Here is a 26,126-nt window from a genome sequence, read left to right as displayed (position 1 = left end):
AGTTTTAAAACTTTTGTTTATCTCCCTATAACTAATGTTTCCTTATATACAACAATTTCATACATACTGTGGTCATTTACAATGTTTCAAGTTCATGCTATCCATCAAACTATCATGATTTTTATCTTCATAAACATTATATAGAACAGAAAGTAAACTTCCTTCATTCATAATAATAATCTAAATTTTATATCAGTAAATCAGTCCACTTAGCCATTACTTTAACCAAGTCATTCATTAGTCTATATGCATTTTTGTTTACAATGTATAAAAAAGAAACTACATTTTGACAAATGTTTTAAAACCTTGAATAGAATATTAAAAATAGAACTGTGACTAACTTCTAGTTGTTTTCATACCATACATCCATTGTACAGATAGTGTCATTACTTGCTTCTAAAATACATTTAATGTAATAGTGTAAGGGTTGCATCTCACTCACCTCGATATACATTTAAAGTAATAGTTCGGACAGCAATTCGGACCATAGTCTCATGCTGATTGAAAAATTTTATGGCTTCTGTATAAAGTGCAAAATCATTTGTATGCTGCAAAAGAAAAGATAGTAAAGAAGAAATTTTTACAAGAGAAAGTAGTCCTAAGAAACCTTCATCATCATATATCTATATGTATATCATCTTCATCATTTTAACATCCTCTTATCCATGCTTGCACAAGTCAGACAGAATTTGTTGAGGCAGGTTTTCTATGATTAGATGCCTTTCCTGTTGCCAAGTAAGGGAATGCTTCTTCCTGGTTAGACATGTTTTCACAGAAGTTTGGAAACAAAGGACACCATCTATATGATGTTAATATTTTATAATTATCATAGGAGGTCAAGACAAGGATATACACACATACAACCACTATATATATATATATATATATATATATACACACCATCATATATACACATGCACATACATGCACGTGATAGGCTTCTAGTGAGAGTGACATATCAACATATAATTCACAAGACTAAAAAGCCCCCTTGAATAAGACCAAGTGGGAGCTTAATAGAGAGAAAAGTGGCTTTATGATAGATGTTAAAGTACAATAGAAGGAACAGGTTTCTTGCAGTAGAGGAGATACATGGCTACCTTTCATTATATAAAGGTAAATGAGAGTAACTGGGATGGAGCTGGAAGAGAGATAAAAATGGTAACAAGATATAAGAATGTGTCCTCAATGCACAAGGTGAATTAAAGAGCTTATAAGGACAGATTGGGATAGGTGGGTTAGTAGAGGTTGCAAGAGTTTGTGGAGAGATGGGTGGTGAATGGTGAACAAGGGTGGAGAAGTGGTCAGTGGTAAATATGAATCGTGGGAAGGTGATAAGAATGAGGGATGGATTTCAATAGAATTGGCTCCAGATAAGAAGAGGTGATGGCACACTAGAAGGTAAAAATCAAATTATATTTTGATAATCAAGGTTGCCAACAGAGCAATATCCAAATCACTTGTAACATACCTCTAAAGATTAAATAATTGTGTTGGTCATGGAGGAGGGGGATATAGTGAAACTCCTTCTTATAATTATTTTTACAACTGTTTTGGTGTATGACAATTTACAAATACCCAAAGACTATTCTCATGAGCAGAATGTTATCTCAAATTATTTTTAAAATGAAAAACAAAGGAAATGTATTCATACTATAATTCTTTATATTTTTCTATGGCAAGTGGAGAAATGTAATAAAAGAAGAAGGCAATATATAAAAATAATGTAAAACCTAAGGACCAATACTTACCTCATTGTAGAAAAAGTGAATTGTATGTCGGTTTAGTTTTAAAGACAATGTTTTCAAGAATGAAATATAGTAGGCCATCACCTGTAAGATATGGTTAACAGATTTTAACAAAAAGTTACAATAAAGGCAATCATATTGAATACCATAAGAAGACATGAAAAATACATCAAGTAATTTTGCTAGGATAAGTTAACTGAGTAGAGCCCATTATTCTTGAAACTACCACAATGAAAGGATTTTAACTCAGCACATCAAATCAATGAAACAAAGTTAAATTGTTTATGCTACTTCTAGAAGTTAGCTGTACCTACACATGGTACTTAGATGGACTGAACCAGTGTTAAATTCCTAGATCACTAACGCTGAGTAATCCTGGGACACAAAGTATGGATCTATGGCCAACAGACAGACTAACATCATATCAATATAGTCTGTGGCTATAAAAATATAAAATATATAGTAAAATAAAATATAATATAAAAATATAGTAATTAGAATAAAATATAAAATATTTTATAAAAATATATAGTATATAAAAATATAGTAATTAGAATAAAACAAATCTTTGTTAGTTTCATTTGACCCAATCACATAAAAGTCAATACAACAAAAAGATGCTAAATTAGATTATATTCTTATTGGTTTTTACGTTTTTATGTGCTGAAGAGGAGAGTAAAATGTGCATTCTCTTTCTGGGATTTTTTGTTTCTCACTCTCTCAAATTAAATGTGCATTTAGGTAAAAAAAGGCACATTTCTGAAGAGAAGCTTTTTTTGACATCTGCATGCTTTTAGGAGTATCACTCAATAACAAAGTATGGTACTTATAAAATAGCTATGTTAAATAAGCAAAACCTTGTTAAGGACCTTAAATATTTCAGAGAAAAATCAGAGAATTACTTTTTAAGTAAAGGCTATTAAGATAAGATTACTGGTTATATCACAATTGCTACACAGTTGTTTATCCATTGAATCTCTACACACAAGCGAGGGATACTATTGCAATCAAACTAACATGGTTATATTTTCCTTCTATATTTTTCTGTCATGTGCCAGTACAACAATGACATTGGTTTATCAAAATAAGCCCAATTACCATTCACTATTCCAAGAGGATTTTAAAATGGCACAGGTCTGCCACTACTCAAACAAAGTGATAAATGTAATCCAAATAAAAATTTGGGGTATACAAAATTTTCCTTTAAATATTTAAGGTACAGATTTTCCCTGAATTTTTCAAGCCACCATCATATTTTTGGGTGTCCAATGAAATAGTGAGATATTTAGATGAGTAGTAGATCTCATATATCACAATTTTAGCTTTATACAATATCAGATTTTAAGCATTCGATGAAGTGATGGTAAGTATATTTAGTCAAAAACCTCACTTAGTTTGCTGTCTTACCTCTTCATCTGAGAAATCAAATTTATGAACAATGATAGAGTTGATGTGGTTGTTTGAGAGTAAATAGTCTGGAAAAAGAAGAAAACATACAATTATTCTTTTGAAAATATCTCCAAATTATTGAATGGTTATTAAGATTACTAATAATATTACAGATGATACAACATTTAATTTCTTCAAATTAGAAGTAGATCAATTTTGAAGGTGTAAGGATTGAAAAAGGAAAAAAATACAACTGGGTTTTTTTTTATATATCATTCATAAACAAAGTAAATGAAAGTATGATATATACTTACACAATGAGGTTTCATTACTAATATTTTCAAATAAAATATTTAAAGTCTGTAACAACTGGACACAGATGTAGCGACCACATTTTTGACGTAGATAACGTAGAAAAAATGACAGCATGTTCTTTTCCAAGAAAAAGCTGTAAAAGATTTATCAAACAAAATTGATCTTAAACTAACAGTAAACCAAAAGATAACACAGATTACTGCATACAAAGTGTTCCAGGCATATTAGGAAAAGCTTCAACAATATAATATGAACTTGATAAAAACTTTTTAAAAATTAATCTAAAGTTGAGGAAAATTATAGTGTATATCTCTATCTGCATTTTGATTCCTTTGATCAACCTTGGGGTTTTTATTACTGGATATGTTCAGGAACAAAATACCTGATAATGAATCAAGATTAAACCAACTAGAACTAATATATATATTTTGGCATTAGGAAGGGCATCCAGCCGTAGAAACACTGCCAGATTTGACTGGGCCTGATGAAGCCTTCTGGCTTCACAGACCCCAGTAGAACCGTCCAACCCATGCTAGCATGGAAAACGGACGCTAAATGATGATGATGATGATGATGATACACTCTTAAGGTGTTGGGGGGGGGGATATAATCTTATTAAAAACAAATCATTTTAGACATTTAAAAATTTTATCAACTTGTTAGTATCTATGAAATTTATTGGTTTTTTTTATATTGTGTTTAGAGTAAAAGAAGATCATTAAATATGTTATGGGAGGAGTATACTCAATAAATTGATCCAGTAATGTTCTTCTCCAACTGAAGGTTGAAAGGTAAAACAAGGAGAACAAAACACAACACTGTAAAGCATTTGAACTGATATTATTGTAACAATCACAGCTTCTAACCCTATAAAGATATATATGCTAGACTGTGCTGAATGATCAAATATAGAAAAATATATTTTGGGTTGAGTTACACTTGTTGGCATGAAACTTGATTTGAGAGTGTGTACTGGGACTAAAATAACTGCATAAGCCATGAAAAAGTACACTGTTATAAATAACTTTATTTTATGGTTATTTCATTATAAAACTTACACATAAACATTTCCTATTCCCTCCATCAACCTTCTGTTGCAAAATTTTAAAGACATAGTATTAACATCTTGATAATATTTCTATCTTCCAACAATTCTAGAGAAACAATGTTTCACTCAAAAAGGAAAACTAATTAAAGGACTAAGTCCCAAATTACTGATACAATGACCATGAGGTCAAACTCTACAATAATCTTTTCTTTTTTTATACATTTGTTTATATACATTTAGATATCATCAGCAACAGCTATTGATTTCTACTCAGGTGGAAGAATGAAACAAAAGGAAATATATTTTTTTAAAAGATCTTAATTGTGTAATATATCTTTTTAAACAATCTTAATTGTCAGCAAAGCTTACCATTCCTATATTAATAAACTCATTTACAATCTTCAGGCTATTATTGCAAATCCATTTCAACTCATGACAGTTTCTCATTTAGCATACATATTATAACATTTACTTGGTCCAGTACTGGACTGTGGCCATGCTGGGGTGTCCCCTTGAAAGATTTTAGTTGAACAAATCAACCCCAAGACTTATTTTTTTAAAGCCTGGTATTTATTCTATCAGTTTCTTTTGCTGAACCACTAAGTTACAAGGACATAAACACACCAATATCAGTTGTCAAGTAGTGGCTGGGGACAAATATGGATACAAAGGTACACACATAGATATATGATAGGCTTCTTTCAGTTTCCATCTCCCAAATCCACTCACAAGGCTTTAGTTGGCACAAGGATACTGTAAAAGATACTTGCCCAAGATGCCACACAGTGGGACTGAACCAAGACCGTGTGGTTGGGAAGCAAATTTACCATACAGTCACACCTGTGTCTAGGTGTATGTGTATCTACATAACTGGCACCTGTGCTGTGGCACATAAAAAGCCCCTTTCCAGCACTGGGCCTCATGTAGGCAATGTGGCTGATGCTGGTGTCATGTAATTAGCACCCATGCTGGTGACATGTAAAGAGCACCTTCTGAACACTGGGCCTCTCAGAGAAATGACAAGAAATGACCCATCGAGCCAAGTGAAATCGTAGCCATGGTAAATATTGATGTCATGCAAACTGACACCCATGCCAGTGGTACATAAAAGCACCCATTACATTCTCAGAGTGGTTGGCATTAGGAAGGGCATCCAACCATAGAAAGCATGCCAAATCACACTAGATTTTGGTGTAGCCCCTCAGCTTCCCAGCCCTGGTTAAACCATCCAATCCATGCCAGCATCATCATCATTGTTGTTGTTTTTATATCCACTTAGCTATGCTGGCATGAGTTGGCTAGAAAATTTTGAGGCAATGTATACAGATATCTTCCTTCCTGACAACAGTGACACAATGTACTTAATCTAAAAACCAGGATACATGTGGTGCATGCATGTGTACACACACACACACACACACACACATTATCCATTCATATTATACATCTACTTCCAGGTAATCATCTCTTCACCATTTTGACCAATAAGGTTTCACACAAGCAGAAAAACTCATTGTTGCCTGCGGAGGTTAAAGTTCCCAGACCTATGCAATATCCAAATACACATCACAACCTAATCAATTACTTAGGAAATAGAACATATTTATTACTTCCAGGAAGTCATCCATGCAATGTATGGTCTTCAATCCATGACTGATTAGGTTGTTCTGCTTACAACTGATTGACAGAGTGTATGCGAGAAAGAGAGAGAGATCAGGAGTAAATAGACCCTTCAGAAAGGGAAAAAAAATGAAAGGTGATGTTCATGCCTTCCCCAAGGGAATTAGCAATGTCAGTGAAAATGCTTCAGTGGGAATTGAGCCAGTCTTGCAGTGTTTTCCAGCTGTGTTCCACCTACACTACAAATCTTACTACTGCTAGCCATTGCAATGCAACTACACAACATGCTGTACAAATTAAGATACATAACAGTCCACAAAACTCAGATATATGTTTCACTGTAACAAATCATCATCATTTAATGTTCATTCTCCATGCTGGCATAGATTGTTGAATGTTTTAACAGGAGCTGGCCAGCCAGAGAACTGCACTAGGATCTAATTATCTGTTTTGGCATGGTTTCTATGGCTGGATGCCCTTCCTAAAGCAAACCACTTTACAATGTGTACTGGGTGCTTTAAACATGGCACCAGCACAGGTGCTTTATATGTAGTAGCAGAGCAGGTGCTTTTTACGTGGCACCAACATGTGTGCTAATCCTAAAGGACAGCACATGGCAACAAGCTATGTGTATGTATACATACATACATTCGTTTTCTGAGAATAAATCAAAAATTGTTTATATTCAGAGAGAAAGAAGCACAAAAGAGCACTATATATGCTATTTGTGTTTGTATCCACACTAGTTTTAAGATATAAAGAAATTATTATATTGATATTATTTTGCTGTACAATAATTTTCATTGGATTAAAGGAATTCACTGAGTAAGAAAATTGTGAAATAATCACGTATACTGTTAAGTAGAAAAGTACAAGTATAACACAGATTATGATAATACTTACTCAAACACAGAACTGTCATGTTGATCCCCCCATATAAGTATTTCAGAAATAGATCTCAATGTCTCCACCAGCAGGCACCGGTTATTTTCAGTCACTGTTTGATTTTTACATAAAATACTGTACAAATACCTGTTTAAAAACCATAAAAGAAAAAAAAAGAGTTTAGTTAAGTCAAATTTAAGCAAATAGAAATTATCACATAATATTAAATGATTTCCCTGTTATTATAATTAATATACATATACTGTATTTATTCGTGTATAAATTGCACAATTTTATACTTGGTTTTAACTGAAAATCTTGGAGTATGATTTATACACAGCACAAAGTTAAAACTAAGAGGAAATAAAAATTTTGTACCAAGATTTAGCATTAAATTAGGGGTGCAACTTTATACACGAGTAAATACAGTAGTTTCGCTTAAGTGTGACATAGCTACAAGAATTTTCCATTTGATTTTATATATTGTGTAGTCTACCTACCAACATATGATAATTGTGATTAAATATTGGAAAATAGATGTTGTGATGTCCATATAGTCATTAGCAATATAAGTGCAGTGAAATGGTTCCAATTAAGAATTAGAACTATGTCAACAATTATACTCATCAAGAACTTACCATCATTTCATGGGTTTTGTCATTACTTTATGCATAAAAGAACAAAAATTGAAGAAATAATGCATAAGGAAAATCTAACAGAGCAAGCAAAGCTAAAGCATATATACGAAAAAAAAGTTTAAAAGAATGCTGTATAATAATTTCAGTACTGAAGTTCAAAACTAAAAATTGACAGGTCATCATACAAGCCTCTTCTTGGCATTGAGTCAACACCAAAGTATCATGTAAATTAAAACTCCCAATGTCAATTTTCAGATAAACACTTCCACTACTATCATTGCTGTATGTTCATTTTTCTCTGTATGAAGGCTAGATGCTATTAAAGTCTAGTATTTTTTAGTTGTGTCTTCCTTCTCAGTTTTCAGTTGATATTGAAGTGGTCCACTTTATTTCCTTGAATCACCCTGAACTTGTGTTATCCACATAGAAAGTTATCACCCCCACTTTGACCATCTGTTGACAATTTATGCTCTGTATGTATATACTAAACCAGTGTTGTCAGTTTTATCAGGCAATATCCTTGATATTGAGAACACTAAATGTTGAAATACTCCAACTCAAGTTTTGCAAAACAGTTCCATCTAATCATGGCACTGTCATTTTGAACAAGGTAGTTTAAGTCTTAGACATTAGTAGAAAAAAAATTGACTAACAAAGTAGCATGTTACAAATATAAAAATTATTAATTTACTCCTCTAACACTAAAGGATACACACAGGTAACTCAGAAAAGATAAACATGTCAAGGTGACTGCATCAGAACCATTGGAATTAATTAAACTAAGTAGCAAAAAGAATCACAACCTCAAAACTTTCATTAACCACGGTCATTTGCTGGAGTTGAGGCTCTTGAGGGGTATTGCATGTAGTACAATGTTATAGTTGACAAGCAAAAGAATGGAGGAATCCAAAAAGTTGGTAAAGATTCTTTACAATTCAAATAGAATATTTAAAACTTTACATTGGTTACAGTATGGTGAACATAGTGTTAAGGAAACAATAGAAAAAGCCCCAAAATCAACTGAAAACAATTATAGTGTTCATAAACAAAAGTTACAATTGCAATTAAGCTATTTAATTTGAAACATAAACTATCAGAAACTGCACAAATAGAACCAAAACTATATTAAAACAGACTGAATTTCCAACTGCTACAGTCCTAAATAAATCATAATCCTTTACTATCACAAATTTGCTGATACATTCATCATTACATCCAAAGATCCTTAGTCAAAGGGATCCTGCTTAGTAGCTGTAGTAAATACGGTTGAAGGAGAAGAATACTGTACAAATACTGTACAGTGACCCAGTGATTGGAGTGTCTTAATACAGGTTCATCTAATAGATGAACCTGTATTAACACACTCCAATCACTGGGTCACTGTACAGTATTTGTACAGTATTCTTCTCCCTCAACCGTATTTACTACAGCTACTAAGCAGGATCCCTTTGACTAAGGATCTATGCATCAGATTGTGTGATGCTCCATGCATGAGTTTAATGGAGAACAGCAGCCATAACATGTCCCAATGGACCAGTTTGTATTTAATAAAGCAGACTGGTCCTTAGCTGAACCATGTTCATATGGTACCTATACCAGACAACCAACACTGAGTGAAGGGTTCTGTTCAGAAGCAGAAGACAGCAATAGATATCAACATTTGATTAATGGACAGATAGGCTAATACTCAGATCACTCAGTTTTTCCTAGTACTCTCTTCTTTCAACTCTAAACTACAGTTAGAAAACCAAGTCAGTCAACCTGCTTAATCCTTTTGATACCAACACACACAAGACTGCTGCTAGTCAGTAAGATAAACATGTCAAGGTGACTGCATCAGAACCATTGGAATTAAATAAACTAAGTAGCAAAAAGAATCACAACCTCAAAACTTTCATTTGCTTATTGTTTCTAACGTAATCTAAATTAAAATCTGCCATAAAAATTTTATGTTAATTTATGTTCCAAACACCAGCTAAATAATAACCAAGTTATTTTATTAAATTCATAATTTTCAAAATTAATTGAAACAAAGGCAGTGTATTTCAAGAGAAATGTGGCAACAAAAAGATTAAAACTGACAATTTCAGAACTCTACGTAGTGTATATGATAACCCCTGCTATTAATCACCAACCAGCATTGCCTTACTGGCACATGAAAAAACATTCAAGCGAGGTCATTGCCATGGCCACTGGACTGGCTCCTGTGCAGGTGGTACATAAAAAACACCATTTGAGTGTGGCTGTTGCCAGTACCACCTGACTGGCCCTCATGCCAGTGGTACGTAAAAGCACCCACTACACTCTCGGAGTGGTTGGCGTTAGGAAGGGCATCCAGCTGTAGAAACTCTGCCAGATCAGATTGGAGCCTGGTGCAGCCACCTGATTCGCCAGTCCTCAGTCAAATCGTCCAATCCATGCTAGCATGGAAAGCGGACGTTAAACAATGATGATGATGAACATATACTTAACATGAATCACAACAACCTCATGCAATATACTTAAAATTTTAGGAGTATCTGAAAGGACAACAGTCACTGACCTCATCCCCGGTCAAATAAAAAAATGTCTATCTTGGAAAAACTCACTGTAGTGTAAATAAAAAAAGCAAATGATCATTCAGAAATTACATAGCCAAAAGAGATTGATGAACTATTTAGAATCCAATAGAAATTTCAATGACAAGAAGAGATCCAGAGGAATAGTGAGGACCTTAGAGTGACTTATCAAATTAAATACAATATATAGGTTGTGAACAAAAAAAAAGATTATGATTATGTATGATATGACTGTATTAGCAACTCTCAAAAGCAAAGCTTTGTTATGAAATCATTGAGGACCTTGGAGTGGCTTATCAAATTAAATACAATATATAGGTTGTAAACAAAAAAAAAAAAACTAAATCAGTATGATGTACTATTAACAACTTCCTAAAACAAAGTTTTGTTATTAAATCATTTTAATTTTATATGCATTTGTAAAATTGTGCCTGAAAAATTTTAAATGGCTTCTAAAGTTGCTATAAGAGAAAAAAAATTTATCGATGAAATTCTGGATACGACCACTTGTCTTTCTCTTTCCACATATATACACACAAGCATATATACAAATATTATTATTATTGCTTATATATATATATTACAGTAGGGGGGAGGGGCTCTGAGAGGGGTCTCAGGGAGTAGCATCCCTGCCTTCTTGAGCTAGTTTTCCACCACATTTCTGAAAAATTGTGGTCTCAGGAACCTCTCATGTCGAGAAACTAAGGTTGGGGGTAAGCAAGGGCATGCTCCCCATAGAAAATCCAACTCCAAGAAAGCCACATAATAGCAAAGGAGAATGGGCACCAGCCAACCCAAAGGTTGGAGTGGGCTACACCTGCCTACCTCGGTTGCTATGGCATTGAGGTAGATCTGGCCACCCCCCTTAACCGGGACAAAACTCGGATTTAAAACACTGGATGACGATGATGATGTATATATATTACAGCAAAAGGTTTTGCATCCACAAAACTAAAGCCTTGTGGATGCGGTGGTTGTGAAACCTTGGGTAACTCTATATAAAGCTTTCTTGCAATAATTACTGCTCTATTTTTTAGAGTGTGCGTCTTTCGGATATATGTTTTTTTATTAACTATATATATATATATATATATATATATATATATATATATATATATATATATATCATCATCATCATCATCGTTTAACGTCCGTTTTCCGCGCTAGCACGGGTTGGACGGTTCGACCGGGGTCTGGGGAGCCAGGGGCTGCCCCAGGCTCCAGTCTGGTCAGGCAGTGTTTCTACAGCTGGATGCCCTTCCTAACACCAACCACTCCGCGAGTGTAGTGGGTGCTTTTTACGTGCCACCTGCACAGGTGCCAGAGGGGTCTGGCATCGGCCACGATCAGTTGGTGCTTTTTATGTGCCACCGGCACAGAACCCATTCGAGGCGGGGTTGGCATCGGTCACGTTCGGATGGTGCTTTTTATGTGCCACCGGCACAGAACCCATTCAAGGCGGGGTTGGCATCGGTCACGTTCGGATGGTGCTTTTTATGTGCCACCGGCACAGAAGCCAGTGGAGGCTGCACTGGCGACGGCCACGTTCGGATGGTGCTTTTTATGTGTCACCGGCACAGGTATCACAACTACTACTGTTTCCATTGATATTTGGTTCGATGTTCATGTACATGCACTTGACTCAACAGGTCTCCTCAAGCACAGCGAGATGTTCCGGGATCCCACGATCGGTTGGTGCTTTTTATGTGCCACCGGCACAGAAGCCAGTCGACGCGGTGCTGGCATCAGCCACGTTCGGATGTTGCTTTTATGGCACAAAACTGTCCGATGAACGGGAACGTGAAACTGAGTAACAGTTCTTGTGATATTTTTGCTGCTTTTTAATAAAGCATATTACTCTATCTCTCGTATTTGAGTACTATTTTTTTCCACCTTGTTTTGCATTTATGTGCTTACTCTTGTGTATATATATATACATACATACATACACACACACGCACATATTCCATTAGCTAAATTTAATGTCTATAAAGTCAGAGTTTTATACAAAAGTATTTTTAAAATTAAGAAACTATAAGAATAAAATGCCAGTCTTACATCAACAATTTGATTAATAGGGAGAGAGCATATTCTATCTATATTATCTGATGTGCCTAAGATTACATTATCTAATGTGTATCATATTTTAAAATAGCAGGGATAACAGCAAGTTGGACACATTGTAACACATGGGTGAGTTCTATTTATAAGGCGCCATGCATGTCAATTTATTTGCAAATGTAATTTCATATATTCTAACACCTGAGTAATTAAGAATTTAGCTCTCTAAATTAGGGCCATTATCAGCCAATTACCAGACTGTTTCAAGTCAAGATATATATATATATATATATATATATATATACACACACACACACACACTCATCACCATTTAATGTCCTTTTTCCAAGTTGGCATGGGTTAGATGGTTTGACAGGAGCTGGCCAGCTGAAGAGTTGTCCAGGCTCCATGTCTGTTTTGGTATGGTTTCTATGGTTGGATGCCCTACCTAATGCCAAGATGCCTGGATTATGGCCAGGCTTATGCACTGCCTTCAAGGATATAGTAGAACAAATTGCCTCTAGCACTTATTTTACCAGTCTCTTTTTCCAAAACCACTAAGTTATGGGGACAAACACAAACATACATATATATATATATATATATATATATAATTATGAAGAAATAAGATTTTTTTTCCAAAATTCTGAGAATCTTTTTTCTCAATATTCAATTTCTGTACACCACACCTAACACACACACAGGCTTCTTTTGCTCTTTGTCAAGCAAATCCACTCACAAGGCTTTGGTTGAACTGGAGTTGTAATAGAAGACACTTGCCCAAGGTGTCACACAGTGGGATTGTGTGCTTGGAAAAAGCTTCTTACCACACAGCCATGCCTACACACAGAGCCATAATAATAAAAACAGCTAGATAGAAAAAAGCAATGAAAACAAAACGAAAAATACAACCAAATATAAAGACACAAATTTGACTACTGTTGAAAATTCATTGTTATACCTTATTAGGATTCAGTATTTTGGTTGGTTTTTTAATCTTTCTTTCCAGCTATTTTACATGCTATCATCATCGTTTAGTGTCTGCTTTCCATACTGGTATGGTTAGACAGTTTGACTGGAACTGGTAAGCCGGAGAGCTGTACCAGGTTCCAGTCTGATTTTGACTTGTTTTCTACAGCTGGATGCACTCCCTAACACCAGCCACTCCAAGAGTGTAGTGGGTGCCTTGTATGTGTCACTGGCATATATGCCAGTTATGTGCCACTGGCACAGGTTCCAGTTACGTATCACAAGCATGGGTTCTTTATGTGTCATTGGCATGGGTGCTTTTACATGTCATCAGCCACAACTATGATTTCACTTGGCTTGATAACTCTTCTCAAGCACAGTAAATCACCAATGGTCACAAACATTTATCACCTCTGTGAGACCTATCATTTGAAGATTATACTTCACCACCTCGTTCAATGTCTTCTTGGGTCTATTTCTTCCACAGGTTGCCTCCAATGTTAGAGATCAACACTTTTCGCAGCTGTCTTCGTTCACACACAGCCATGCTACATGGCAGTGAAACATGGACTGTGACTATACTAGTGCAGTTGCCTCTCTTGCACACCATATTTGATGTCTTTTATGTCCAATTTTTCTCTCAAGATGCTTACATTGTTGTACATGCACACTAATGTTGCACATCCAGCAAAGCATACTCATACTGTGATCATTTCCTTCAAGCCTTCACGTCCTCTGCAGTCACAGCCCCTGTTTCACTGCCATATAGCATGGCTGTTCGCATACAGGTATCATACAATCTGCCTTGGAAAGGGTTTTCAAAATTTTGGACATTTGCATAGTTATAGAGTTTGATTGTTTTTCTTTTGAAGCAGATATTATTCCTAACTGAGATTAACATCAAGTGTGGAACCTGAAGTTCAGTGGTGTGACAGAGGCAAGCCCAACAGGCATACAAAATGAAACTAAAGTTAGAATCGATAATGATTTGAACATTAGTTCTAGCATCTGTCTCTATATTCCATTTGACTATCATTATCTACTTGGATCCATCATGCCAGTTAAAATCAGATCGTCTCTGGGTATAAATTAGTGCAACTGTTCATTTAATGTGTAGAGTCTTTAAAACTGATTTGGGTGATGCCAAATGAGTAGTTGCACGAGTATGAAATTTTGTTTTACCTTTTACTATAGCATTGGGTCAACCAAAGTATTATGAGTGAAAGTAGCCAGATAAAAAAAAATATGTATAAGCCCAACATACTGTACATATTCTTAAGTGGTAGACTTAATCCATTACATGATTCAACTTTTAGCATTTAGATTATTTGTCGAATGTAATACTTTTTCATTTACATTATTTTTAATTAATCATGCATTATCTCATAGCTTTGAAATTCTGATAATATGATTGTATATTTTTAGAATGACATTGGAGAGCAGGTGTGATAGGCCGGATCTGGCTGATTAGAACATAAGACAGATAGCATATTGAGGGCCAGATATGTCCAGTTTAAATGCTAAAGGGTCAAACACTACCAATTGGCACTTAACTTAAGCAGCATCTACTCTACTGCAAGTGTGCAAAACAGATCTACAGTCTGAGATTAATTTTTCCTTTTCCTTCCCCAGCAGTTTCTTGCCCTGCAAAAGGTCGTGAGTGCTACCTTCCTTTCTCTGACATTTCTATAATGGTAACCTTCCAAGAGATCAGAAAACTGGTGTATGGATATCTATAAACAAATAGGTATAAAGTATATTATATTACTTAAAATAAGTAATCTCATCAAACCAAGTTAGTTTTAAATGGTACTAAAATTATCTTTTTAGCATAAACTTCAAAATATTAATTCCATTAACTTATTATTGATTATTTTTTTAAAATCAATATTTGATATCAGGGCAGCAAGCTGGCAGAATCGTTAGCACACCAGGCGAAATTCTTAACAGTATTTCGTCTGCTGTTATGTTCTGAGTTCAAATTCCACCAATGTTGACTTTGCCTGTCATCCTTTCAGGTTCAATTAAATAAGTACCAGTTATGCCCTGGGGTCGATGTAATCGACAATTCTTTTGTCTGTCCTTGTTTGTCCTCTCTGTTTAGCATCTTGTGGGCAATAAAGAAATAAATATTTATTGATATCTGTGTGTGTGTATGCACGCACGCAGAGCCACACACACACACAAATTTAGAGCTATGCACATCATTTTGTGCAAGACAAACATGAAATAATTAAGTTGTATTTGTATGACAAATTATTCAATCTGAGATTGTTAGTTGGGACTAAAACAACTTCATCTGGTTTCATGTCATTGTAGCTATGTAAGATAGTAAAGAATAAAGTAAAAGTGAATAAAACTATTTCTAATAGCAACAAACAAATGATTAAGTGGTATGTAAACCAAAAGATAACTATAAATTAAATGTAAAATAATTTAAAAGATTAATGATAAAACAGCCCAACTCTACTGATCAACAGGAACATTTTTAACATTCTCAACTGAGTTTACCAAATGATTATATGTTATATATATATATTAAAATATATGTGTACAGCAAGAAATGCGCTATGATGATAATAATGCTGAGATGTGTCTTAAAAAGAGGGTGTAAACAAGTACATAACTAAATGTACGATTTAATATCTGTAGATCAGGATATAACACTTCATAGAGAAAAGGAATGATACACACACACACACACACACACACACACACACACACACACAGATATCAGGAAAAAGTGAACCATGAAGAATTTGTACCAGCTTTTTGCAGAGTTCAGAGTTTTTTTAAACATTTTTTTGCAATTGTCTGATAATACAGACAGACTTGCCCAAATACATCAATAAATTAACATTGATATTTTTTTCACCGTTGTTACAGTCAAAGCGTGATATTCTGCCAATTTTGCTACTCAACTTCAAAAAAGGATGTAAAGCAGCTGAAACTGCTCGCAATATCATCACAACATTTGGTGAGGAAATGACTAGTGAGTGGTTAACTCGAAAATGGTTTAAATGATTTCACAGTGGAGACCTGAGCCTTGAAGATCGTGAGCATAATGGATGCCCGTCTGTCATCAATGACAGTCAACTAAAGACCGTCACTGAGAAAAGTCCACATAAAACCACTCGAGAAATGGCAAAAGAAATTCATGTTAGCCACAAAACTGCCTGCAACTATTTGCATGTGATTGGAAATTCAAAAAAGCTTGACAAATGGGTAGTGTGGAAATTAAGGCTGACACGGTTGACTTTACAAGTCTAAACAATCAATGCGCTGAATGTTTTCTGTCAAGTGTTTCAGCAGGGAACATACAAGGGTTTCTAAGAACAATCATGTGACTATTCTTTATCACTCAAATCCTATTCAAAACATATACTAATTTGAGCCATGAACTCCCTATAAAAACAGGGTAAACTTCAAACACTAGCCAGAAGCAAGACAGCTGCAATGTAAACCATGTCTTTCTATTTGAACCTTTTTTAAAAAATCAGTGTTAACTGTGAAACCAGTTAAAGCTTCAAATATTTTAATAAAAATTATTTTAACTATTCTCAGTGCACTTACAACTTCTATTTTTCTTATATTTCTACCAGTGTGGAATAAAATATCTTTGTTTTATATATATATATATATATATATATATATATAGACACATATATTAGGCATATACATACAAATATTTATGGAGAAGTTCTTAAGCAGATCAGCCAGAAAATGTCACTTGAAGCTAGGATCACCAAGCATAGATTGGCATATTTCAGTCATATTATGCAGAGAAAATCCCTGGAGAAGGACATCATGCTTGGAATGGTCAGTGGCAAGAGAGGAAGAGGCCGACCAAGAACCTGCTGGCTTGACACCATCAAGAGTGATACCGGAATGGACAAAGCCAATTTGAAAGAAGCAGCCCAGGATAGAACTGACTGGAGGACACTGATCCAACGAGTAACCGAGAGTCAACTCCGACTGAGCGGATAGATAGATATTATATATATACATACAAATATTTATACATTCTTATACACAAATATACATATCTATTTATACATTACTTTTTCCAATAACTTGATTGTGCTACATTGATAAATCAATTTATGTAGAAGAAAAATATAGGTGATAACATAAATAACAGCCTAGCAATGGTTAATAAAAAAACAAAATAGAAACCCACCAACTATAGCATGAAAATCCAACAGATCACTCTTTTAATCTTTAATATGACACCTTAAAGGAAAGTAAAACAGTCCAATAAAACGGAACATTGCATTATTTTTACAATGTCGATTTATAGCTGATGAGAGAAATTAATCATAATATGAAAGCTGTACCATTGTACCCTCCTAAATGTCCTCCCTTGTGACAGTTTCGTGCAGGTCTTCAAAACTGCTATAGATTGCTTAGCATCACAAAAACTGATGATTTTACATCCATAATATGACACCCAGTAAATTATATGACCAGAACTTATATGACACCCAGTAAATGTGAATCAGGCATAGAGTTGACCCCAATGGAAAGTATTTCTACTTGTGCCACCACAGGGGCTTCGTCCTATCCAGTCAGTTTAGTAGCTTCTTCTGGAGAGACGTTCCCACTTTATACCTTATCGTCCAACCAATCCTGACACTGCCTGAAATTTGTCAAACAAGTTCAGAAATATATTTTTTACTTCTGTCAATCTATAGATTATGTAATATTTCTTGGGATCTTTGTAATGTCAACAAAATGTGATTTAGCAGTTAAAAGATGTGGTGTCCGAGTGTGCGTGTGCATGCGTGCGTGCGTGAATGGGTGAAAAAATAGGCGTTGGTGAAAGGAAGGAGAAAGTCTTAACAGTCAGTACCAGCTTAGTATCTCCAAAGATGTTTGGTGCTGCCAGTCTACAAAAGTGTTAAAACTTAATTGTTGCCTTAGATTTTAATTGAAGAAAATATCCATTGCCTGGCCAGACCCTGCGTCAGTACACATGTCTCTGTGCATGTTATTCACTGTGTATGAAGACATCTACAGGCTCGTTTTTTTACGCTGACTGAATGCAGAATGGTTTTCCCCCCACCACCCGATTTTACTATTTTCATCTGTTCCGTAGGATTTGTTCATAATACATCTTTAAAAATATATCATCTTGAAAGCAATATGTAGTCTTTTTGGTGTGTTACTGAAAAAAAACAAAATATCTATTTTATTTAATAAGTACATCAGCAATACTACAATAACCAGTGTACTTAACAGCAATATTATATGTCCGTATATAATGGCTGATTTTGTTATATATTTTCTTCAATTTCAATCCAGTAGTGACTTACAAAGAGAATTTCTTTTATTCCCACCAAGTGATCTTAGAAGTAAACTTTTGTTGTTGGCAGCTCTGAATATCTCCACCCATCCCAGTTTATGTATATTGTCAGGGCTCTGAAAAACTTTCCATTGCAAACCCAAACACTTCTACAAATATATATATATATGTGTATGTATGTATGTATGTGTGTATGTATGTATATATGTATGTATGTATGTATGTATGTGTGTATATGTATATATGTATGTGTATGTGTGTATGTATGTGTATGTATGTATGTATATATATGTATATGTGTATGTATGTGTATGTGTATATGTATGTATATGTGTGTATATGTATATATATGTATATGTGTGTATATGTGCATGCATGTGTATATATGTATATATATGTATATGTGTATATATATACACACACACTACACTCTCAGAGTGGTTGGCGTTAGGAAGGGCATCCAGCTGTAGAAACTCTGCCAGATCAAGATTGAAGCCAGGTGCAGCCATCTGGTTCGCCAGCCCTCAGTCATATGTCCAACCCATGCTAGCATGGAAACATAAAGAGAAGAAAGAAGAAGAAGAATATAGCAAAAATTATGTTCTAAATACTGACTTACTCTCCAGAGTCAGAAAATATTTCAATCCCAAAACAGCTGGTGACTCTTAAAATTCAAATGAAATCTACAATGGAATGTTGTTCTCAACCTCTATTTCTATACACACACACAGATCTTCAACTGCATTCAATGTAAAGCTATTTAGCTTAATGACAAAGACTTATTCACCAACACATTTCAACATCAAGCCCACAGATATCTTCCTACTATTTGTAACAACTTTAATAATCTCTGCTCTTCAGAGGTATCTCACTGCCTCCACATAAGCCCACCCATCTGTCTATTGTGCATCACTTGTATTGTGGTTTACTATTCAAGCCCCACACTAACCCCTATTGCCAATCCTTTCTTATTAAAACATCAATCCTCTAGAATTCCTTTCCTATCCATATTTTTCCTGCAGACATCAACTTTCAACATCTCAAATTGATCATTTGCATAAATCTGAACAGCCTTAGAAGACTTACAAAGGATGTGTACATAACCTCTCTTTCTCTCATTTTTTTTTAATTATATGAGAAAATGATATAGCCTTCTATTTATGTCATATTGTCTGACATACAACATGCTTGACATTAACCATCGCTAGAGTGACTTGCTTAAAATCCAAATATTTGGGGGCCGATTCATTTTTAAGCTACAGGGAAAACCACAAGGAATCATCTACTCTGAGTTATGACTTTTTAGATTCAATCTCACAAACATGTTTTACTCTTTTTATATCTATATAGTTTAACAGCTTTGAAACAATTTTGTATTTAGTTGCAGCAAAACTGAGCAACAAAAATATTAAATGAAAGCAAATTGAGTTAGAGTGAATTTGTAAAAGAGAATACAGAGATAATAGGAAATGCATAGTTAATATGAAGAGAATAAGTTCAAGCATATTTAAAGCATAATTAAATTTAAAAATCAAGAATAAGCATAAAACCAAAGATGTACTGATGAAATGGCATAAAGTAATTGTGGAGTTTATTAAGCCATACAAATATAAGACATTTAACCATTTCAATACCAACCCACCTGAGTGCCTCTGGTTACATATGAAATAGTGTTCCTATTTAAATCAAAACAGTCCATCATAATTTTACGCAAGAAAACATATATTCCAAACCTCAGCTTCTTAATGAAAGAGCTATTTTACTACATGCTCCCAAATTCTTATCTACTTACTTAGGCCCTTTGCTTCCAATTGAGCATAGGCCATTGATGAATTTTCTCCACTGATCTTCACTCTAGGTTGTCTACAAAACAATCCTCATTTTATTTGTTATAAATGTTCAAATGTCAGTATTTCAGACAATTGCAAGACTATTCCAATTTTAAATCCTGAAAACTGATGCCTTCCCTATTAAGCAGTCATCATAAAAGATAAAATTTTCTGCAACAAATAATGGCAAAATAAAATATTTAAGATACTAATCTAGAAAATACTTTATTTCTACACTATACATTATCATCATTTAACATCTGTTTTTCATGGGTTGGGTGGTTTAACAGGAGCTGACCAACTGAAGGGCTGTTTGGGCTCCGTCTGTTTTGGCATGGTTTCTATGGTTAGATTCCCTTCCTTATGCCAACCACTTTACGGAGTGTACTGGGTGCTTTTATGCAGCACCAGTATGGGTGCTTTTATGCAGCACCAGTATGGGTGCTTTTTATGTTGCACCAGCACCTACAAGTCTGCAAGATTAGGGATGCCGAGCTATAGAGGATTGCAGGGGTTGAGCCTGTATACAAGGACAATCACTTAGCATGATGGATCTTTTCAAACACAGCAAACTGCCAGCGGGGACACAATTTTTCAAATAGTTAAATTCTGTTTAACTTAGTTGCTTAAATTTTTATCAAGAGATGATTAAATCAGTTGAACTTTGAAAATTAGAAATAATATAACTCATTCTAGAATGTACTAACTTTGTTTATAGTTTTATATAATACGAAATGTATATCCAGTAAAAGTTAACAGTATATATATATATATATATATATATATATAATATATATATATCATCAACAACTAGGCATTGACATATTAAGAAACTGTCAACAGAAACAATAAAGAAAAAAATAAATCTGCTCAACTGTTTTAAAAATGGTGTGTGTGTGTATGTATTCACTCTTGTTTTATGACTATCTTTCCATGCAAGCACGAGTTACATGAACATGCTGCAGAGGCATTGTTTTACAACTGGATACCCTTCCTGTCACTAACCCATAGCTATTTTTCAAGTAAGCGATGTTTTACCTTACATGTCTTTGGTGGTGGGACAAAGCTAGCAGATAACTTGTTGAGAAGAGAAATTATACAATCACCACTTGTAGCTTGTGATATTCAGAGACATGCAAATAGAAACACACACACACATTCTTTCAGTTTCTGTTTACCACATTCACTCTCAAGGTATAGTAAAAGATACATGCCCAAGATGCTGTGCTATAGGTTTGAATCTGAAACCTAGTGTTTGGTAAGCAAACTCCTTAAGAACAGCTATGTCTGTATCTACCTGTGTGTGTGTGTGTATGCATGTATATATGTGTGTGTGTGTGTGTGTGTGCGCATGTATATGTGTATGCACATGCTTACATTTAAGGTACAAATAATACTAATTGGAAAGATCAAGTTAATATACAAAAAAAAACTTTCTATAAAGAAAATGAAAACCTATGAATTATACAAGTGATACATAAAAAAATTATCAACATGCAAATATTTGAAAATGTTGGTAATTGGCATTTAATAATAAAAGTGATGGTTATAATGTAGGCCATCTAGCAAAAAGTTAGAGGAAGTTAGAGTTGTTATGACTACTCAAACAATTATTATTATTATAGGGTAGCAAACATGCAAATAGATGGGGAAAAAAAGGTTTAAAGAAATGATAGTGATAACATTAAGATTTTTCCAATTCTTAAACATTATAGAGTTTAACATAGACTGTAGCAGAAATCTATGACAAGAAACAATTGAATGAAATAGCGTTAAAATACTTAACTGAGAATTATCATGGGCTTTGTTGAATTAAGATAAAGTTTATGTTTCTGTAAAACTAATGGCTTTTTTCTCTCTTTTTTTTTTTTGTTGACAAATATCTATAAGTTTCAAATATCCCAAAATAAACACAGTTTTCATACATTTCAGAATTCAATGAAAAAGCACAAACTAAAAGTCTACTTAAATAGCATGAGCAGAAAAAAGAAATGAAATTTAAAAAATAATAAAAAGCTGGATTGTATGCAGCTTACAATAAAATGTTTTGTGAGTTCCATAATGCATCAAGTCATATGATTAATTTTTGCAGAACTATCTTCATAAGGTATATTTATATTGCTATAGTAAGTTATCTAGTGAACCCATTTCACTTCAAGCTATACTTTATGAAAGGACGTATCTTCATTTTTGTAAGCTAACACAAAAAACATGCTGTTAACAGCTTAACTTGTACCAAACTATGGCATCTATTTGAAAGAGTTTCAAGAATCAGACATTGACAATACAGCACTGCTTGTGGGACATGAATTGTTGACCTCAAGACTAATGCTACATTGAAATGAGATACCATATTGTTTAAGGTTACTTTTGTTTAATTTTCTGTATGAATTCTTTTCTACTTCAAACAATTTTAATGCCAGACATTATTTGCTGCTTTGATATTTTACTGAAAGCAGTTAAGGCTATTCAGTTATGCTTTGTAAATCACACCTGAACAAAGTTTAACACAATATTACCTTAATTTATCTTGAATGAACATTGGACAAACTGGTGTTTCCAGCATCAACAGAGCCTGACAAGATATGTTTTCTTCCTATCTTTTTCATTCATTTTTCAATGCCTGCATAAATTGCTGCAGCAGGCTTTACAGCTAGATGTCAGTCAGATAGAGACTGAGGCAATATAACAGTGTTTGAATTATTGATGTGGATTTTTAATCAAACACTGATTATATGTTTAACATCTGATCAGTGTGCCATTTAATACATGTGTATAATTAAGTATTTAATTGAATAGATGTCAATAGTTCTGGAATCAAATCTATTTCAAAACAAAATCATTAATAACTCTTAAAGCAAATTTCATCCTCATCAAAAGTAGAAGTTGTTCTAATGTGTCTAAAGTGATATTTTGAAAGAATCTTTTGTAAATTTACAAAAATCAAATCACTAAAACTTTAAAAGAATAATACATTACTGTAAGCTCACAACAGTAATAAATATCCAAGCTAAATCTACAGTGAGTAAAAATATTTATTAAATGCAGAGGAAAAAATCCAATAAAATAAAACAAACAATTCTCTATAATTAAAATAAAATAAAGCCCAAGCCATAATTAGCAGCAGGCTGAAGAAAAACAACAACAACTACACATCTATGGATTATTAAAAAAGATTTTATAAAAAGATTTTAAAAAAGCAAAACATTTTAGAAGCCTTTAAAATTAAGGGGGAAAAAGATTAAAACATCTTGAATGAGGAGAATCCATCGAAAGAAATGTCTATAAAGCTTTTGATTAGAGAAACTAAGCGAATAGCCTTTCTCAGAAGATATTAGAAAACCAGATTGAAATAAGTATTTAAGAACAATAAGAATTGATAGTTAAACATATTAGTTAGATGATTTAAGGTCTATGAGATTAGTAGAATGGCAGTAACTGATTATCCTCATTTGCAGAAGTAATCATTTAATCTCCCTTGCCACATGTAGTGGAACATCTCAATACTATTCTATATTGAGAAACTGAAGCTGCACTCCTCTATCTTTTTAGTTAAACAATACTTTTATCAATATCCATCAAATGATTTTAATCTTAGTCAATATTTACTTTTTGTTTTTACATTCAAAATTATTATTTTCAAAAATTACATTTCCATTACCATCTTCATTAATATTATTACTTACAATGCACTTAACTAAAATCGTGCATAATTGCATTTTTCCTATATTTCTCTTTCTTTTTTTTATTCTTTTTTGCAGAATTTAAGAATTTAAGTAAATTTCATTTGGACATGAAGTGATGACAATGAAAATGCATCTTTCTTCTAAAGTAGACTAAATCTTTAAAAGAAAATCACACATGCATGTATATATAACTAAATCAAAGATATTCACTTGATCATGACCAATTCATGAATTAATTAATAACAGATGATTTAGAAATCTAGGAAGAAGTTAAAGAGAGAAGTTGCAGCTCAGTTTGAAAGAATTAATTGAAGAGAAGAATTTTATCTGTTAAAAAGCAAATATATCCTAGTATAGTTTCCAGGATAAGGGCTAAGAAGAGGAAATTATTTATTATAGGTTGTGATAATGAAGTGCAAATCACAGACGATGAGGTCAGGAGGAAAAGGGCCTTACTTTATACCCTTCATGTTGCTGCAATGACGTCAAAGATACTCCCCAAATTTTTCTGTCATTGTATCTCTGCTCATTCTATAAGGAAAACAGAAAAAACTGAAGTTTGGAAAAGCATTATTTTTCAATTCAGGTGATTAAAATTAGAAAATAAATAAATGAAATATAACCAATATTTTCGTGAATTGAAATTTTTTAAAGTTTATAAGTCTGCCTCTTCATAGACATATTGTTTAAGTGAATAAGAGCTTTGAAAAAATATACCATTATTATACCATAAATGATGAAAATTAAAATAAAACAATCATCTTAAAATCAAGAGAAATATTGACAGGCTGAGCTATCATTCAGAAACAAGGAGTCAATTTATCCACACTATAGCTGAGCAAGATATAGCCACTTAAATGAGTAGTTAAATAAGGTGGTGGTGGTAGTGGCAACAGCTATCGCAACCCCATTAAAACCACAAAACTGTTCACTGAAGACTTCACTGTCATGTAGTCTATCCAGCACAAGTTAAGCTCGATAGAATCTATCCCTCATCAAGCTATATGAATAGAAATTATAATTGGTACTTCAAGCTCCAACAAAACATTTGTCAAATTATACAATGCTCCTATAAGTATCTAATTAAAAATTAAGTTATTTCTCAATGGCCCAATACACCTAACTATAACAGACAGTACTCTGTAGAACCTATTTACAAACTAGGTGGATTGAGCCACTGAGAAGGAGATATTTTTGTTAGAGTTATTGTATTCTGCTAGGATAAAAACCACTGAAATGAAACTAGTATCAAAATGTATTCTGCCAACAACCAAATTTGTACTGTTGTTATTTAAAATAGTTCAGTTTAATTAGCTTCTTTGATTCAGTTATTTATACTAAAAAATAATTATATTTGAAAACTAGCTTTTAAAATACTAAAATAAACTAAACTGAGGTTGTATAAGATTACAAGAAACTCAGTATAAACACTGAGTTCAGTTATAAAAAATTTTGTTTTGTTTAAAAAAAAAGCAGAGTAAAATTAGAGAAAAGGATATAATCATAAATAATGAGTGCTAAAAATATAGGTATGTAAATAAATATTTCATTTGACTAGGAACAAGGTCAACTTTTGAAAGGGTGGATGTACAAATAATTGAATCAAAGTTAGAATTTATTTTATCAATTCAAAAAATTGAACTCTGAACTCTAAAGTAGCATCTGGTCTGATATTCTAATTTCATACAACAATAGTATTTCTTACATTGACAAAAGCTGATAAAATTGTGGGGTTAGGCTTTAGTCGATTAAATTAACTCTAGGATTCTACTGGTACAGAACCTAGAATGATGAAAGCAAATTTTTTTTAAATATTGTTGACGAAATGCATATCAGCAAAACTATTTTAAATGTGTGTGAGCAGTACCCCTGTGCAAAGTGCACTAAAGTTTATAGAGGGTCACCAACTGATCAGGTCTGAAAAGGAAACCTAATCTTTAGGATGCAGTTTTAGTAATATTGTATTTTGAGGTTGCCATCATAATACTAGGATCTTTAAGATTTTAGTTTTTGTTCAGCATAGAGAAGATACAGATGTGTAGAGTGATTGTGCTTTGTACTGTTAAAGGAGATTA

The 26,126-nt window shown here is 33.5% G+C and overlaps 1 protein-coding gene across 10 annotated transcripts in view; it reads right to left on the bottom strand.

Moving 5' to 3' along the window:
- Positions 1-26,126, bottom strand: part of LOC115232530 (protein CLEC16A) — a 108,524-nt gene that overhangs the window by 50,913 nt on the left and 31,485 nt on the right. For 9 of the 10 annotated variants that reach the window (XM_036500390.1, XM_036500392.1, XM_036500391.1 and 6 more), the window contains exons 2-6: positions 7,024-7,152; positions 3,452-3,585; positions 3,156-3,223; positions 1,752-1,832; positions 443-548 (exon numbers count right to left, since the gene is read on the bottom strand). In XM_036500390.1, coding sequence (XP_036356283.1) covers positions 443-548; positions 1,752-1,832; positions 3,156-3,223; positions 3,452-3,585; positions 7,024-7,152 — 518 coding nt within the window. Of the gene's footprint in view, positions 1-442; positions 549-1,751; positions 1,833-3,155; positions 3,224-3,451; positions 3,586-7,023; positions 7,153-24,507; positions 24,583-26,126 lie in introns of all 10 variants that reach the window. The other variant, XM_036500399.1, reaches the window with a different exon arrangement.

Source organism: Octopus sinensis, linkage group LG2 (genome assembly GCF_006345805.1).
Source record: "Octopus sinensis linkage group LG2, ASM634580v1, whole genome shotgun sequence".
Lineage (NCBI taxonomy): Eukaryota > Metazoa > Mollusca > Cephalopoda > Octopoda > Octopodidae > Octopus > Octopus sinensis.
The sequence above is the reverse complement of the archived record's forward strand: the minus strand, read 5'-3'. Positions and strand labels throughout refer to the sequence as shown.